The sequence below is a fragment of the Danio rerio genome, chromosome 16, assembly GCF_052040795.2.
Source record: "Danio rerio strain M-AB ecotype USA chromosome 16, GRCz13ab, whole genome shotgun sequence".
In the NCBI taxonomy this organism is placed as follows: Eukaryota; Metazoa; Chordata; class Actinopteri; order Cypriniformes; family Danionidae; genus Danio; species Danio rerio.
The window spans coordinates 5,072,928-5,092,100 of record NC_141036.1 but is presented as its reverse complement, the minus strand read 5'-3'; the positions used below and the strand labels follow the sequence as shown (position 1 = coordinate 5,092,100).

General features: G+C 36.5%; 2 protein-coding genes across 5 annotated transcripts in view; one reads left to right on the top strand and one right to left on the bottom strand.

Annotated features, from left to right (window-relative positions):
- ibtk (inhibitor of Bruton agammaglobulinemia tyrosine kinase) overlaps positions 1-6,794 on the bottom strand; it is a 62,373-nt gene extending 55,579 nt beyond the window's left edge. For all 4 annotated transcript variants that reach the window (XR_015510837.1, XR_015510838.1, XR_015510839.1 and 1 more), the window contains exons 1-3: positions 6,639-6,794; positions 3,382-4,232; positions 926-1,022 (exon numbers count right to left, since the gene is read on the bottom strand). Coding sequence is in view for 1 of the 4 variants with exons in the window: in XM_087286456.1 (XP_087142582.1) it covers positions 926-1,022; positions 3,382-3,705 (421 nt within the window). In the remaining 3 variants the exon portion in view is untranslated. The remainder of the gene's footprint in view (positions 1-925; positions 1,023-3,381; positions 4,233-6,638) is intronic.
- A 2,907-nt stretch (positions 6,795-9,701) lies between these two features.
- Positions 9,702-12,337, top strand: tpbg (trophoblast glycoprotein). The gene is given in 2 exon segments (NM_001252462.2): positions 9,702-11,561; positions 11,594-12,337. A coding segment is annotated over 1 exon segment (1,149 nt). The 5' UTR covers positions 9,702-10,143; the 3' UTR covers positions 11,293-11,561; positions 11,594-12,337.
- Positions 12,338-19,173: the final 6,836 nt, after the last annotated feature.

Genomic DNA, 19,173 nt, shown 5'->3' with positions numbered 1-19,173 from the left:
TCTGAATACTGAGGCGGGGCTGCTGAGATTCGCTACCTGATTGGGGCTTTTGTGTCATTGCGTATCCTTCCCTTATTCGTCAAGCCCCTATCACATGCCTATAACACATGGCTTTAACGCTACCGGAAGACAGTACTGTAAACAACAACATGGGCACAGAAATGGGAGCGTTGTTTGCACTATTGTCTGTTTTAGGCGTCATTGTGCAATTATTCATTTGTTACGTTTAGTAACAACTCGACCTCGCTTTCTTTGCCATCGTGTTTAATGTTCAACCGGCGGTAGTTGACTAACAGTAACCAAATGCCTTTTTTTTTATACTAGAACGCGCATGCCCAGAGTGCGCGAATGGTCACGTGATATACGTTTTTGGTGGCGTAGTGTGGACGGAGATATGTTCAGAGACGCTAGGTGAAAAGCTAGTGTGGACGCGGATCGTTTATGATCTTAAACGCCGTTTTAGAACTAAAATGCACTAGTGTAAACGGGGCCAAAGTGTTTCTGCAGACGTTCACACACTAGCTAAACATACTGTACTATGACGTCAAATGAACCCGGGTGCGGACCAAAAGTGATAGTGTGAAAGCACCCTAATCCTCTTATATGTGATTTTTGCATAATAGGTCCCCTTTATATATATATTAAATAACATGCTAATATATGTTTAGTTAACATAAATATAGATTGAGTAATGGTTAACAGATGTGGTAATCCATATTTACTAATGCCTTAACCTTAATGTAAAGTCTTACTATGCTTTTACTACATGAAAACAATAGATACTTCTCAAAAGTTTTTTATAACACTGATATTGAAGAGGAAGACTGACAAAAATGAAAAAAATATCTTAAAGCGAACAATGTTATAAATGAGAGTTGGTACAGTAAAATGAATAGTAGTGAGGAAATGGAACCAATTTAATTACCAGTGTTTTGATACACAACATGCGCTGGACGGTCCTTCATGGTCAGGTCCAGCACAGAAAGACCCTCCTTATCCTGCATGGACAGCGATCCTCCACGCTGAAAAGCAAACATTTAATATATTACATTTAATTACATTTAAAAAGATTAAATATTGTTTGTTGAAAAACTGGTAGTGGTTTGAATAACAGTATAATAAAAAGTGTAAAGATTACAATTAATGCACTGGAGTCCTTCAAATGTAATGACTTTAAACAAATAAATTCAAACAGAAGCCTTTCTAAAGTATGACCCAAACACATTTGAATCAAAGACAACCATGCAAGCCAATAAACCAATGGAATGGATGAAGAATATAAAGCAGCCCTGGTGATTCCCGTTCCACAGTTCAATGCGTTTTAAAACCTGCAGTGGCTCTCAAATATATCAGCCAGGAGGCCAATTAACATTATTTACTCATTGCGTCCATACTCCATGAACAAAATCAATTCCCAACCTGCATTTTAAGACCTTTTCATTCAGATATGCATGACAATAGAGAGTCAAGTTCATTTTCGTGCTGACTTTCATGCCACATATGTGATATAAAACTTCCAAAAATCCACCAGCTTTGAATGGAAAATGAACATTTTTGTAATTTGTTTTAAAGGTCCAATGAAATTAAAGTAACATTATTTAGATGTTAGTATCAGTATGTTAGTCTTCAAGTATATTTGTAAGCTAGTGTGGTACAAAACAATCACACAAATTTGCATTTAGAAAATATAAACATGTAAAACTTGTAGCTTGCCACTTCCGGCTAAATGGATCAATGGTTTATTTCACGTCACCTCATATTTCAGTTTCTCATCAAATCTTGACCAATCAAATGCTCTCTAGTGTCTGACATCCCCCGCCTCTTTTTATACGCTGTTCATTTACTTTTCATATGATAAAACAAAACGCTAATAGATGTTTTTTTAAAGGGGAGGAGCTACTCTATATCCCGCCCTCTCTACGTTTTTCAGTAGAGATTGTCAAACATCAAATTAAAAAAATTTACATTTCAAAGCACTTCACGGGATCTTTAAATGGTGAAGTGTGCAATTTCTCACTCTGTAACAGCAACAAAACCAACTGTGATATAAATTTGTGTGCTTGTGTCATTTAACTTAATTAATTAGTATATTAGTGGTTTAAGGTAAACTACTGTCAACTTGTTGATGGTTAGTATCACAGTTTCAAAATTTTCATTATCATGAAGACTGTTGATTGTTTACAACGTCATTAAACTAATTGCAAAAAAATAAAAATAAATCAAAAAAGGCAGCAATACAGACAATTCCATATAAAGCTGAAGTCAGAATTATTAGACCCCCTTTGAATTTTTCTTCTTTTTTAATTATTTCCCAAATAACGTTTAACAGAGCAAGAAACTTTTCACAATATGTCTGATAATATTTTTTCTTCTGGAGAAAGTCTTAATAGAATAAAAGCAGTTTTGAATTTTTTAAACCATTTAAAGGACAAAATTATTAGCCCCTTTCAGCTTTTTTTTCTGTCTACAGAACAAACCATCGCTATATAATAACTTGCCTATTTACCCTAATCTGCCTAGTTAATAAAATTAACCTAGTTTAGCCTTTAAATGTCACTTTAAGCTGTATAGAAGTGTCTTGAAAAATATCTAGTAAAATATTATGTACTGTCATCATGGCAAAGACGAAATAAATCGTTATTAGAGTTGAGTTATTAAAACTATTATGATTACAAATGTGTTAAAAAAATCTTCTCTCCGTTAAACAAAAATTGGGGAAAGAATTAAACAGGGGGTCTAATAATGGTTGGCCGCGCCTACTTGTGGCTTCTTTTGCGCTCTTCAGAAACCTATGGGTGACGTCACTACGTCAAAAAAGGCTGCAATACAGACAATTACATACAAAGCTGAAGTCAGAATTATTAGACCCCCTTTGAATTTTTCTTCTATTTTAATTATTTCCCAAATAATGTTTAACAGAGCAAGAAAATTTTCACAATATGTCTGATAATATTTTTTCTTCTGGAGAAAGTCTTATGGAGAAAGGGTTGTGTAACACTCATAGACTGTATATTTTACAGACTATGAGTGTTACCCAACCCTGCACACCAACAGTACACATTTTCAACCTCTCCCTAATCAAATACACCTGAAATCAACTCATTAAAACATAACAAGACTCCAAAACCTGAAGTTAAGGAAGGGAGACATCCAAAATATGTACTATTGGTGTTTCTCCAGGAACAGCGTTGGGAAAGACTGCTCTAATGTATATCTGAATTAAATAATTTCTTCCTAAGACCATTTTGAGGGATGTAAACAAAAAACAATGGTCCTAACCTATTTCGTGTTGGTTAGTTTGACAACAAACAGGAAATGTTCGTGGGCCAGTGACAATTGCCACATTGAAGTGGTCTATACTGTATCGACATCAGCTCTCACCTTGATGAGGGTTATGAGGCAGTGAATTTGCCCGTAGAAGGCGCTGCGATGCAGTGCAGTCCAGCCAGACTCCTTGTCCTTCGCCAACAGGTCAGCATGTTTACAGTCCAGAAGCCACTGAAGCAGTTCCCGCTTTCCCATGGAGGCTGCGAGGTGGAGAGCTGTGCGTCCGAACTCATCCCGCAGAGTAGCCGAATTGTGACAGTGGACAGACAGGAAGGCCCGCAGACAGGCCTCTGAACCGCTGGTCAAAGCTGAGATCACTTCATCCGCGTGCCTTTCAGAACGGCACTTCGGTGTGCAATCTGGAGTTCCCAGATTCATTTTTGCTTCCCACCCGCAAAACTAAAACCCAAAACGTAACCCAAACCCCACACAATATTTGCTTAATGGTTAAACTTCTCAGACTTACCAAGCAATTATTTCCCTGAAACAACTACAATGGAAAGAAATTTTAAATAATAGCAATAATAAAAAAATATACTGAATGTGTTATGGATTGGTGAATTTGGGGCGCTAGAATTGTGCATGTGTTGAGGTTCCACGGCACCCTAGCGGCCCCAGACTGAAGATCTAGCTCATCTCAGTCCACCATATCAGCCACACATTCCACAACACATTTGGAACTATCGTCAGCATCAAAGGAAATACAAAACAAATCTGTACAAAATCTTATAAATATATTCCAGTTGACTCAAAAATAAGTTAACTTCTAATGTGTGTTGTATTTTACAAAAGGCAAATCCTTCAGTTCTTTATAGTCCATTCAAATAGTCCACCAACTTTGAGGGGAAAGACTCCTTCCCCCCAAATCTATTCAACATTTAGGCCTCCATAATTGCAAAAGGTCCCTAAAAAGAAAGAAAACAGATATTAGTCATCGACTACTATGATTTCCCCATTTAGAATTTGCAAATAATACTTTTTTGAAGTTACATTATCAAGGTGAAAGTCCTAATGTGCGAATAGAAAACCAACTTTACCTCAATGAAAACAAAAGATGTCAGGAATAATAATTTAATAATAATTTGCACATTCATTAAATTTAACATTCCCTATATTGTTTACCACGATAATTTGAATATTGGGTCTGAAATGTTATTAAAGTATGACTTCAAATCATCAGCACTATTTAATTGACAGTAAACAGTGTCGTACTTTGATAGTCATCAGCTACTAATATGGATTCCCTAGTTAGAATTTGCAAGTAATACTTTTCTGAAATTATATTATCAAGGAGAAAGTCCTAATGTCTGAATATAAAGCCAACTTTACCTAATTTTAAAAAAATAATGGCAAGTATAATACAATTTCCAATCACACATAGCTAACAGCTAATAACACAGCCATCATAGACAAATGTAAAAAAGCAGAGGTAGTTTGACATTGACAATGGTTTTATATTCACACATTTATTAATTTTAACATTCCCTATATTGTTTACCACGCTAATTTGAATATTGGGTCTGAAATCGCACTTAATTATGACTTCAAAACAACATTAGAACTATTTAATTGACAGTAAACAGTGTCAAACTTAGACAGTCATGTCTGCTAATATGATCTCACTATTTAGAATTTGCAAGTAATGCTTTTCTGAAATTACATTATCAAGGAGAAAGTTCTAATGTGCGAATATAAAGCCAACTTTACCTCAATTTTAAACACATAATGGCAAGAATAATACAATTTCATAGTGAGGTGTAATGCAAACAACGTTACATAAATGTTTCATAAAAAAAAAACTATGGTAACACTTTAGTTTAGGTCACAATTCCCAGTATTAACAAACCATTAACTAACACAACTAGCTTAATAAACCACTAATTAACTGTTTATTATTAGATAGTACGGTAGCAGTTGTGTTTAGCTTTTGGACAGGATTAAGGATGCATATGGAGGTAAAGTGGGTTTTATATTCGCACTTTCGTTCATTTAGCAGTCTCTCTATTTTTTACCATGGTACTTTGAATATTCGATCGGAATTAACATGCAAGTTTGACTTCCAAACTAATTGACGGTGAACAATGTTGTACTTTCATAGTCATTTGCTGCTAATATAATTTCCCTATTTAGAATTTGCCAGTAATACTTTTCTGAAATTACATTATCAAGGAGAAAGTTATAATGTGCGAATATAAAGCCAACTTTACCTCAATTTAAAACACATAATGGCAAGAATAATACAATTTCGTAGTGAGGTGTAATGCAAATAACGTTACATAAACGTTTCATAAAAAAACTATGGTAACACTTTAGTTTAGGTCACAATTCCCAGTATTAACAAACCATTAACTAACACAACTAGCTTAATAAACCACTAATAACCTGTTTATTAATAGATAGTAGTAAGGTAGCAGTTGTGTTTAGCTTTTGGGCAGGATTAAGGATGCAGAATAAGATAGAGGTAAAGTTGCTTTTTTTATTCGCACTTTCGTTCTTTTAGCAGTTTCTCTATTGTTTACCATAGTACTTTGAATATTCGATCTGAATTAGCATGCAAGTATGACTTCCAAACAACATTAACACTATTTAATTGACTGAACAATGTTGTACTTTCATAGTCATTTGCTGCTAATATGATTTCCCTATTTAGAATTTGCAGAGAATACTTCTCTGAAACTATATTATTTAGGAGAATATCTGAATATCCCAATATAAAACTATCTTTACCTTTATAACTACTAAAGACAGTTTATGTCTTAATAATAGGCAGGTAATAAGCCAGTAGTTAATAGCATGAGTTGTGACCTAAACTAAAGTGTTACCAAAACTATCAATGGACATGGTATTAAAAAGCACACATAGCTAACAGCTAAAAACACAGTGATCATTGTCAAGTGTGAGAGAGCTGATGTAGTTTGACACCTAACAAATACCTCCTCCAACAGCTAAATATGGCTTCAGCCTCGGTTTTACAGCATTCAGGATAGTAATAAGCATTAATTATACGATCGTAAATGCACACTTTAATATTTTATTTATATGTATGATTTAACCGTTAAACATTTGGAAAATGCTAATTTCTGACTCACTCGACGTCAGTCCCGGACAACAATAAATACAAACCAAAACAAACACTGTGATGTACACCGGGAAATCACATAATCCACTAAAACACGAGCTGATCGAGTATTTCACACAATAAATGGTTGAATCGGTCATGAAGTGTGCGATATGAGTTACTGACACATCATCATTGTATGAACCATATTGGACTGAATTATGCTAAATTACTGCTGCTATCGCTCACTCACCTGATGCTAGATGAAAGAAAGGGCCTTGTTTGTGTTTCCATCTTTACGGCAAATCCAGTAAAACATCTTTAAACGGAATATTGGTGTTTTACAATAACGCTAAATATGTTGCCGCAGAGTTAGACGGTTAAGTAAGAGCTATTTGAGGCATGCAAGAGTAAAACGAATTCTGATTGGCCCGTAAAACATTTATCCTGACATTTTATTGGACAGCTCCACTGCAGACTGTATTGTCATTTTGCGTTGGACGGTACAGCAAGGAAAATACTTTAAAACCATATCCTGAGCTTGCGACACAAACATACGGATTATTTTAATGGAGGATCTCTCATTATTTGTGATATACGTTAAATGGTTTATTTGACAGACTCCGCTTTATGCTACTTTCAATGACATGAAGAGTTGGCAAGGGAGTCCCGTCTCTTGCGTCAGAAGCATGAGGGCGGGGCTTAGGGGACATACCTTTGACATAAGTAACATGACAGAACAAACATTGCTCATTATATATGCAACATTTTTATTCATAAATGTAAATTGGCAGTGAAAAAAACTAATTTTACTCACTTTAAAACAGAAATAGGTCACTACCTATGCACGATAAAAGAAACAAAAAATACCAAAAAATAACTTAATTATTTTAAAGCCTTAAATTTTGTCTTTGAATAATTGTATTTTTTTCTTTTCTTTTTATATTGTATTTGTTTTGATGTCAGTATATTTTTTGTTATATTTGTTGTATGTTCTGTGTTCTAAAATTGCAATTAAAAATAAAAATGACAGTACAAACATGCAGACATAGTTTACATGCATGCAGAAGAATTACAAAAACACACACATTTGTATGTTTAGAAGGATAAATCAAAGATCTTCACCATCCGAGGAACCCCAGTTGGCCAAGTTCTGCTAGGCGCCAGTAGAAATGTTTGGAGAAAAAATATTAAAACCACATAAAATAAATATTATTAATAAATGAGCAGCATTAATAAATTAAGCAAAATGATAATAAAAAACACTTGAATTATTAGAATAAAATAACCAAATGATTATATATCATAATAATACAAATTATGGAATCAGATTATATAAGTCGGTTATCCAAACTATTAATTCAACAAAACTATGTTAAAATTAATCATAATTTTTTATTTCACTTTTATTATTTATTGTTATTATATATATATATATATATATATATATATATATATATATATATATATATATATATATATATATATATATATATATATATATATATATATATATATTCATTTATTTTCTTTTCGGCTTAGTCCCTTTATAAATCTGGGGTCACCACAGCGGAATAAACAGCCAACTTATCCAGCATATAAGTGGAAATATAAAAAATATATAAAAAATATATCCAGCATATAAATGGGAAACACCCATACACTCTCATTCACACACAAACAGTACTGACAATTTTTAGCCTACCCAATTCACCCATAATGCATGTCTTTGGACTTGTGGGGAAAACCAGAGCACCTGGAGAAAACCCACACCAACATGGGGAGAACATGCAAACTCCACACAGAAACAGCAACTGAACCAGTCGAGGCTCGAACCAGCGACTTTCTTGCTGTGAGGCGACCCACTGCGCCACCGTGCTGCCTATATATTCAGTTTTCAGTTTAACGGAGAGAAGATTTCTTCAACACATTTCTAAACATAATAGTTTTAATAACTCATTTCTAATAACTGATTTATTTTATCTTTGCCATGATGACAGTAAATAATATTTGACTAGATATTTTTAACTACGCAGGTTGGGGCAATTAGGCAAGTTATTGAATAATGATGGTTGGTTCTGTAGACTATCGGAAAAATATAGCTTTATTAATATTTAAAAATGTATTATATACACTGTAATTTATTTATTATTTGTTATAACATTTATTTAGCTAATACTCACTCCCCAAAGAAGAATGAACGGCCAAATTATTCTGGCATATGCTTTACTATATGTATTATATTTTTTATTTTATTTATTTTTTTCCATATATATTACTTCAGCTGCATAAAGAACTGTGAACTTTACTTTAGTATGTTTTCATCTTTTAATTTTTCAAACTTTTTAACGATACAAAATATTTTTTAATTTTAATTCAATTTATATATGACACTTACAGTGTTTATCAAATGTCTCAACAACTAAATTACCCAACTACATTAATAAATAGTTTAATTTCCTCGCGTTTTTATTTTTTATGATTAGAGATTGTCACTGATTTTCTTATTTGCAAATTAAACACTTGAATATTAAAGGACCTAAAGAAATTTAACATATACACAAAATGTTCAAATGAAAAATATAGGCCTAAATTTAAAGAACGTGTTGGGTATTTTATTGAACTATCCCTTTAAGAAAAATAACAACTGCATTGAAGAGAAAATACAGTAACACAAGTTGGGAAAGAGAGAGAGAAAATCTTTACAAAGCATCCATCATTAAGAAAAAATATTATAAACTTTAAAAAACATTATTATTCATTCCCTTATTTTCATTTGGTCCCTTTATTCATCAAGGGTCACCACAGCGGAATGAACTGCCAACTTATCCAGCATATGTTTTACACAGCGGATGTTCTACAAGGTGCAGCCCAGTTATTGGTTGTTTAATATAATATTTATTATTATATTAATCATTAATAATATTAACAATGATAATAATAATAATTACTATTATTATTATTATTCATAAGTTAGGAGATTCAGCAATGAACGAAATTTCAGCAAGAAAAGGTCTAGGTATTGTCTTTAGGGACTTATTTTTATGAAAGTTGTAAAAACTTAAAATGTAACACCAAAAGTTAAAACAAAAAGATCGAGAGCATGATCACTACCAGACAAATATGTTTCATAGCCAAATTTAAAATATATTTAAACAAAAACGCTGGATTTTTTTTTATTATTATTATTTATATGTGCATTCATCTAAAAAAAAATGAAGTGTGTGTGTGGTCCTGGACTCCCCCCGTGCGCCTGTAATGGCACAGTCCAGTGAGCTGTGCTCAACGTGGATTCAGGGAGCGGCGGGGGAGAATCATTCACGGCGAGCGGCGCTAGCAGACGCAGCGGGACACGGAGATGAGGAGCCGCCAATATTACAACACAAAAACACGGAGAAAAACACCTTTATAGCTTCGCGGATCCGCCGTTTCTCTTTAACCCACCAGCAACTTTAATAACAAGCTGGTGTTTTTGTATAAGAACATTGTGCACTACTTCTGAAGAAACTCGTGGAGAGAGATATTTGTTTTCAGAAGGACTCCATTAAGAAGTTACAACTTGCGATTTTGACGAGCATATTATAAAAGCTCGTTACATTTTTTCGCCTTTCTACTAAGTTGCAAGGCATCTAAGGAGTTATAATACACCTCGAAGGAAGAAACTAAGAAATATGTGTGATTTTACTGTCTCGTGAGCTCGTTCCTTTCATCTCTGAAGAGAACTTTTTTCCCCGCCGTTTGATTTCTATCGAGTCAAAATGTCGAATGTTGGATTATTGCGTTTGCTTCAACTTCAGACAAAACAAAGGAGCATGTGTAACCTGACTCTCTGCCTTTTACTCTTCCTGACGTCTTCCTGCTCATCTTTATCTACATGTCCTGCCCAGTGTTTGTGCGAATCCACTGTAGTGAACTGCGAGAGCCAAAACTTGACTTCAGTCCCACAGCCACTTCCAGAAAACATCACCAAACTCAATCTCAATGGAAACCGCATATTGAATCTGAGCAATGCATCTTTCCCCAGACCTCTGGTGCATTTAACACACCTTTATGTGTCGGGAAACCAGCTGCAGGAGTTGGACTCCATGGCGTTTCAAAATTTTTCAAGCCTGCGCTTGCTTGACCTGAGCGACAACAGGATTGTACACTTCAGCATTGAGGCTTTACATCAAGACAACAAGATTGAAGTTCTGAACTTCAGCAAATCCTTACGCAATCACTCCTACATTGGTGTGTTGGCACGTCTTTTCCACCACAGCCTTCCTAAGGTTTCACGCCTTGATTTGTCCAACAATGACTTGGTGTTTCTACCTGAGGGCATTTTCACAGGTTTATCCGAGCTGTCTCTTTTGGATTTGAGGAACAACTCCCTTGTTTCCTTCAGGAATGTTACATCTCAGAATAAAGCTCTGAAAGAGTTGGACTTACGAGACAATGCATTTAAAGCTCTGTCCAATGAAACTCTATCAGAGCTCTATTCAATCCCTAATTTGCGAGTCAGACTTGCAGGAAACCCTTGGCGCTGTGATTGTGACATTGAGTACTTGTTGTTTTGGTTGGAGAAACAAGACTTTGTGACGGACAGATTGAATCTGACCTGTGCTAGTCCCAGAGAACTCAAACATGTCCAACTCGTACACCTGGAGCACTCACAGCTCCCATGCTGGAGCGACAATGTGGATGAGCTGAATCGTGTTCTGGAGCCCTCGTATGTGTTTTTGGGGCTCGTTCTTGCCCTCATTGGGGTCATCTTCCTTCTGGTCCTTTACCTTAACAGGAAAGGGATCAAGAGATGGATGTACAATATCCGTGACGCATGCAGAGATCATATGGAGGGATACCATTACAGATACGAGATCAACTCAGACCCGGGGCTGGCCAACCTCAGTCCCAACTCCGATGTGTGACCCAAGACCATCCTGGACGAAGCTTTGCATGAGTACTTGTATAACTAGAGGTTTGCTGTGACATGCAGTCTTTTTCGATCAGACTATGTTAAAAGGATAGTTCACCCACAATTCTGCTATTTGTTTTAAACCTATTTGAGCTTCTTTCTTCTGTTGAACACAAAATATGGATGTCAGTGGCTTCAAGTTTCCAAATTTTTCTAAATATTTTGTGTTCAACAGAACAGAGAAACTCATAAGGATGGACTGATAGGATTAACCAAATACTGATATATATATATATATATATATATATATATATATATATATATATATATATATATATATATATATATATATGAAAACTTCGATAACTGGTCGATTGCATAGAGTACTGAGCAGTATTGTCTTGTTGTTTTTTCTGCATTGAACGAATTTCACTGAACATGGATTAGATCCATTCAAAATTGAGCTGTGTAACATTTTAAGAGAAGCATAAGTTAAATATAATAAAATAGAATAAATTAAAAAAATATATATATGACATTTTCAAAGGTGATTTTTAAACACTACTTTTTATTTGACGTATAATAGAACAAATTTATTTAATACATTTAACAAATTAAGCCAGTACTATTGCTATATGTACAATATAAATGTAGCTTCTCCAGAAAAATATTGACTAACTAAAGTGCTGTCGCAAGGGCGTAGAATTGGCATGGATGGAGGGAACGTGTCCTCACCAATATCTACCAATTGCTGAAATGTCCCTACCAATAATTTAATCGACTTCAAAATAAAATAATGCTCTGTCAACACTTAGTAACCGACGCATGTACAAAATCCAGTTTGCTACGCGTTCACTGCAATACTATTAACCAAGGCAGTGTTTATTTTTTTCATTAAATCAAAATTCTGTTTCGATTCTGACAAACAATAATCGTGATAAAACATGATTAAATCGTGATTAAATTGCATCACACACACCTCTAAATTTCTCTACATCTATTCCCTGGTGCGGTCGTTTTCTTTTATCATCCAAGACGTTTTAAGGCAAGATTATTTATTTAGCACATTTCATACACAATAGTAATTCGAAGTGCTTTACTTAAACAAGAAGATTAAAAGAATCAAAATAACCACACTATAAGTAAAAGAAATATAAACAACAAAGCAGCAAAATGACTGAAAAGAGATAAAAATGTGTTTAACGATTTAAAATGAATGAGAAAGACAAAAATCGTGTGATCTGTTGGATGTAGCAAAGTTTTTATTCAGTAAATTCACAGCTAACCAGATCTAAACAAGTCTTGATTTGAGTGTGCCTAATGTTGGAGGACATCTGACCATTTCTGGAAGCCGCTTCCACTTTAGTAGCTGAAAGGTTCGTTTTAGCCCAAAGTAACCAATGGGTGGTGCCTGAGCATGGTGCACATAATTTAAAAATGCGCATGAAAATGCATCTGCAAAACTGTGTAGGATAAACTTTTTATCCGATCAGAAAAAATGCACATAAACTAAAATGAAAGCACCTTTACTAAATAAATTCCAGAATGCACATCAAAAAACTCATGTGATTTTTGTTTTAACAGATCATGTGATGATAAAAATGTGCATGATGGGACGCATTAATGGACAAACCAGCATTTCCAGAAATGTTGTTTTGTTCATTCTAAAATCCCTCAGCCAAAGTCTGTCATCACAGTGGTTCAGTATTGTTTTTATTATAACCTCCAGAACTGTCTTCTGTTCATTTAGTTTCGTCTTCTGAAGCACAAGTCTATTATAGAAGAAAAAAGCCCCACAGTGGCTTCTCCTACAGCACAAAACTGAATTTTTATTTTTGGTATTTGCCTCCAGTTTGTTAGGAAATGAAAATCTTGTTCTTTTTTACTCACTGAATGGAAACGATACTTAGTTTCATGCAATATTCTAGTTTTTAGCATACCTTTCATTCCTATTTTTGGGTGGAAACAGCTATTGCCTTTATGTTATTAATAACGTTATTTGCTTTTTCACATTTTTACAGATAGCTTTAAAGTAATCCAAAATACATCGTTACATTCCTACTCACTCTCAACATGAGTCTGAGTAAGGACGTACTCACACTATGTACACATGGCCTCGAACTTGGCCAAAGCACACTTGTTCCCCCTCTCGTCTCCCCTCGCATTCAAGCCTGAGCACACTCATCGGTGATTCGCTGTTCAGTGTAAGAAGCGCTCTTGCTCAGCACAGTGGAGATTTCTTTGGTTATATTGTTTTAGTCGTTCGAGATGCTGTGACACGCGGTCAAATATTTCGCAGAACAGATCAGCCACTTTTGACGCTCATAAACAATCATAAAGTCCTTGTGCTGCAGGAATTAGGAGGTTTGCTGAAGGTGCAGCTGTCATGCGGTGAGGGGTTTGCGTCTTTAATCAGTGGCGTAGTGGACGGGCCCGCAGGGCACGCACCGCGGGGGGGCCCCGCGTGATTAGGGGGCCCCGCGTCGTCGTGATTTTCAATAAACTGTTGGGAACAACTGTGGTCGGAACCAAAGTTCACACGTCTGTGTTCTCTGAACACCTCTCAAGCGGTGGACTACTTCATTCTGATTGCTTGCCGCCAATGTTGCCAACTTAGCGACTTTGTCTCTAGATTTAGCGACTTTTCAGACCCCCCTAGCGACAAATCTAGCGACTTTTTTGTGTGTTATTGGAGATTTTTTTAGACTGTCATTTGTCCATACTGTACCGTCCCTACTCTTCTCAACGAGCTGCGTGTGATGCCGCCGGCCCCTCCCCCGCCTCACAGCACTGACAGGCAGCCCAGTCAGTCCTCGTACAGCAGCCTCTCCCACCTGCAGCCCGAGAGCAGATCACCCCTCTGCGTACCGACGACAAATGATTTAGCACAGGCAGTGTAAAGGTATTTCCCTTGTACAGTCAAACCAATCTACTTCTCCTTTATTTTAACAATTTATTTGGACCGTTTATTCTTTTCTTGTTCACAATCACAGATATTTTAGTGACAGTTTCTGAACTTGTCTGAGTTTATTTCATATGAGAGATTACTGCACATTCACTAACGTTACACATCTATAATGACATACTGTATTCAAACAGCAATAAATTTAGTCAAATAAACATGCTTATATAAAGTGTAGTGCAAATATAAATACCCCTTTATTAACCATAGGCTGTTAAACAGAAACGGTAGAACGTGATGACGTCAGTGATATGCAAATTGACGTATGACGCCCCCCCCCCCCCCCCCCCCTTCATCAGGGGGCCCCGTCAGCGATCCTTGCAGGGGGGCCTCCGCATTTTGCGCTACGCCACTGTCTTTAATAATCTATGACAGTTGTGTTCATTGAACAGAACGAATAATTAATAAATCCACAGCAAACGCTCTGCCACACCTCTTCCAACCAGGCCAGGGCCCGCCAAGTGAACTGCGTCTGAGCCCGATTCAGAGCACTCCAGGATCCAGGAAACAGGCCTGGGCACGGTTCGGATGGCATAGTGTGAGTGCATCCTAAATGAGTACTTTTTTTTTTTTTTTGTGGTGAAATATCCCTTTAACTTTATTCTGAAGGTGTCGATGCTGTTATGCTCGCTGCGTCTCGTTCAAATATGCTGGTGTGTTGCTGTTATGTGGTCCAGTGATGCATGAATCCAAAACATCAAGTATGTATGTTTAGAATTTATTTTCCCCAATTTTTATACTGCAAATGTTCTTTTCTGAAATTCTACTTTTTTAACAGAGTATAAATCTATCCTCCTAATGTCTGAACAAATGTTTAATATGCATGCAATGTTATTTTTATAGCTTAGTTTATTTCTTCTGCAAAAAATAAACAAAAAAGATTCGAAATGCCATGCATGTATTTTTTTTCATTGATGTTTTTATATATATATACATTTAAATTTGTTGGCTGGACATAAATCAACTCTTTTATTGGCGATGCCCTGTTGAATTAAAGGTCTTGCACTGATCTTTTCTCTCTGGTCCAGTGATTTGAGGTTCAGAGGTGTGTATGTGATGCTGATGCTTTTTTTTTACTACATTTTACTCAGCAGATGCCCTTCCAGCTGCACCCCAGGACTGGGAAACACCCGTACACACTCATACACTGCGGCAGGGGTCACCAATCTCGTTCCTGGAGGTCCGGTACCCTGCAGGGTTTAGCTCCAACTTGCCTCAACACACCCGCCTGGGTGTTTCAAGTATACCTAGTAAGAGCTTGATTAGCTTGTTCAGGTGTGTTTGATTAGGGTTGGAGCTAAAATCTGCAGGACACAACGGTCCTCAAGGAACAAGTTTGGTTAATCCATGCACTACGGCCAATTTAGTTAATCCAATTCACCTATAGCGCATGTCTTTGGACTGTGGGGGAAACCGGAGCACCCAGAGGAAACCCATGCCAACACTGGGAGAACATGCAAACTGTGAGGCGACAGTGCTAACCACTGAGCCACCGTGCTGCCCATCATTCAACTACTTCAGCAACACATATTTGAATAGTTATATGTTAATGAATGTACCTGAATGTATTTTTCATCCTTCAGTCCGTGTTTGAGAGCAGATCACTAAAACAGGACCTTACACCTACTCAAGGAGCTGAAGCTTTAAAGATTTGCATAACATTCAAAAACATCTATTGGTGATAGGCCCGCGGATCCTTGCATAATATTAAAATGACTAACATGGGAGGCGTTAATGCAACAGTATGATCACCGTCTGATCATTTGATCATTTAAACTATTAGTAGATTGATATATTAGGATTTTTTAGTTCAATAAGCACTGCACCTGTCTGTGGGTAAAGTCAACATGACATTAAAGTTGATTGTTTTGCCTTTAGTCATGTTGAATAAAAGTGGTAACGTTTCAATAATTGTTCAATCCCCAAATGATGGCACACCTTTAACGATTGACGTTGTGTGGACGCTACCAATATGACGTACAGTTAAAGTCAGAATTATTAGCACCCCTTTGGATTTTTTTTTTCTTTTTTAAAATATTTCCCAAATGATGTTTAACAGAGCAAGGAAATTTTCACAGTATGTCTGATAATATTTTTTCTTCTGCAGAAAGTCTTATTTGTTTTATTTCAGCTAGAATGTAAGCAGTTATTAATTTTTTAAACACCATTTTAAGGACAAAATTATTAGCCCCTTTAAGCTCAATTTGTTTTCGATAGTCTACCGAACAAACCATCATTATACATTAACTAGATGAGTTATCAAAACGATTATGTTTAGAAATGTTTTTAAAAATCTTCCCTCCGTTAAACAGAAATTGGGGAAAAAAAAAACGGGGGTGGGCTAATAATTCTGACTTCAACTGTATATCAGACGGTTGGATTTTGGTTGCAGTGCCTGACGAATGAATGTCAGTATTTGACGTCAATATGATGTTGGTTTAAGATATTGGCTCTACGTCGTATTTTGGACTTTCCAACACAACCTAAAATCAACCAAATATCAATGTCATTATTGGACATCAAAATAACGTTTTCCTTAGACAGTCCTAAATCTAAAATAATATTAACGTCTCATGACGTGTGTCTGCCGGGTCCTACAAAAGTTCTCCAAAAAGAATGAGTCTTAGGCCGTACTCACACTAGGTACAGTTGCCTCGAACCGGGCCAAAGCACGCTTGTCCCCCCTCCCGTCTCCCCCAACGGCCCACACTCACACCACAAACGGGCTTCGGCACGCTTACGTCATCGCTGCTGTGCTGTTCAGTGAGAAACGCTCTCTCACTCAGCAGCACAGTGGAGATTTCTCTAGTTATATCGTTTCAGTCGTTTGTTATGCAGTGACATGCAGTCAAATATTTCACCAAACAGTCTTTAGGGATGCGGTGACAAGCAGTCAGATATTTCGCCGAACAGATCCGCCACTTTTGGCGCTCATAAACAATCATAAAGCTCTCGTGCTGCAGGAATGAGGAGGTCTGCTGAAGGTGCAGCTGTTGTGCAGTGAGAGGTTTGCATATTTAATAAACTACGGCAGTTTGCGTTCACTGAACAGTAAGAATGATTAATAAATCCATATGAAACAGTCCCTTAAAAGTCACGTCTCGCTTTCAGTTTCGGGCTTTGGCGCGTTTTGCACAGAAGCCCAAGTGAACCGTGCCTGAGCCCGATTCAGCGCACTCACACTTCTCAAACGATCCGGCAAACGGGCCTGGGCACGGTACAAATGGCAAAGTGTGAGTAGGCCCTTATTTCAAATGAATACAAAAGTTTTCCGGGAATCCAATGCATCGAAATCTAGTTTATTTGTCCTTTTAAGGCTCACTGAAAATGTATGCTGAATTTTGGTAATTTGTTGCACTACATGAGTAAAACAGCATTGCATGTTGATTTGGTGAACTGTTTACCAAATTAATGTTGTACAGCAGAACAATTTTCTCCCAAAAAAAACAGGATATTCACATTTTTCCCCCCAAAAAACTCCCTGCTCTCTTTAACCTTTGAATACTAGGTAAAATATTTGTGATGTAGCATACCTAAAACTATGACTTTGTGTTCAGTATAAAAAATTAAATAAGTCTTGCAGCATTTGAACCTAACTCCAGGTTTGGATGTGAGGAAATTTGACCATCTGTTAACATTCAAGGAATGCTGTGTGTCAGAATGTGTTTTACCTGCGAATTGCGTCCTTGACCTTGCCATCTAATCTGCAGGCAAATATCTTCCAGTGTAAAGGTAGGTGGTGAAACTCCTTATTTGTATGCACACTAGTATGTTCTTGCCTACTGTTTGTTCAGAATGAGTTTCAGAGGTTTTGTAGTTGTTTACCAACTCTTTTCTCTTTCAGGTCTCGCACAGTAAGTAAAGGATAATGCACATCTAGCCGGTCGTTCTTGCAGAATAAAGACTGATTTAGCTGCTGTAGTAGACTGTGTAAAATGTTATTACTTGGCTAACTGACACAAATGTACAATTAGACATTGATTTGAGCAGTATTAATTTAATAACTCTTCAATTAAACATAAATATAGCAGAAAGAAAAACGAATTGATGCAGCCTTCAACATCCTACTTATTATTTTCAGTTGCAAGATGGCTAAGATAACTGACCATATGCTAACCTACATATTCTTCCTTCACAAGATGGCGCCAAACAGTCAAAAACAGAGTCATGATGGCAAGCAGATAGATATGTGGTTGTATGTGAACGAATTCACCAACAGTCAAGATGATTCGAAGTTACAAGATGAGCCTGTAATTCAGCAGTTGTTATCTTATAATAACATACCTTGGAATTTTGCAACTGACCAATCAGAATCAAGTATTCAAGACAGTTGTGTAATATGTAAAGCCATGGTCACACTAGAGTATGCGAAATTCTGTCGTATGCCACTGCAAAAGGGGTAAGAAAAAACAATATGATTAGACGTTGATGAAGCAAGTAACTGCATTCGCTTGTGTATAAATAAAAGGGAATGGGGCAAAGTCCAGTTAAAGGATAAAGTACATCCAGGTTGTTGTTATTGCAGAAAAAAGCTCGACAGACTTATCGGCAGCAAGATGCGAAGCAGAGCATTGTTATATAAAACCGAAGTGCTTTATTATGGAAAACCAACCAACTGGATGTACATTATCCCACTTATAACATGTCTACTTGCCCCAAAATTTTAAATTAGACATAAAACAGTGTTCTGACCCATAATAGTTTATTAATTCTTTAAACAAATACAAATCAGGCAGAAACAACCCTGGCTCAAATACGTTCCAGGAGGGGAAGGGGTGCAGTTTTTGTTTTCGCGAATCCACCAGAGGCTGCTCCGTAGAATTTTGAGATCTCAAATTTCTCTCGCGAGTGCTATTTACACGGGCTCTTCTTGCATGAACCCACCAGAGGTCGCTGTCGAATGACTCACTGACTGACTGACCAACCGACCGA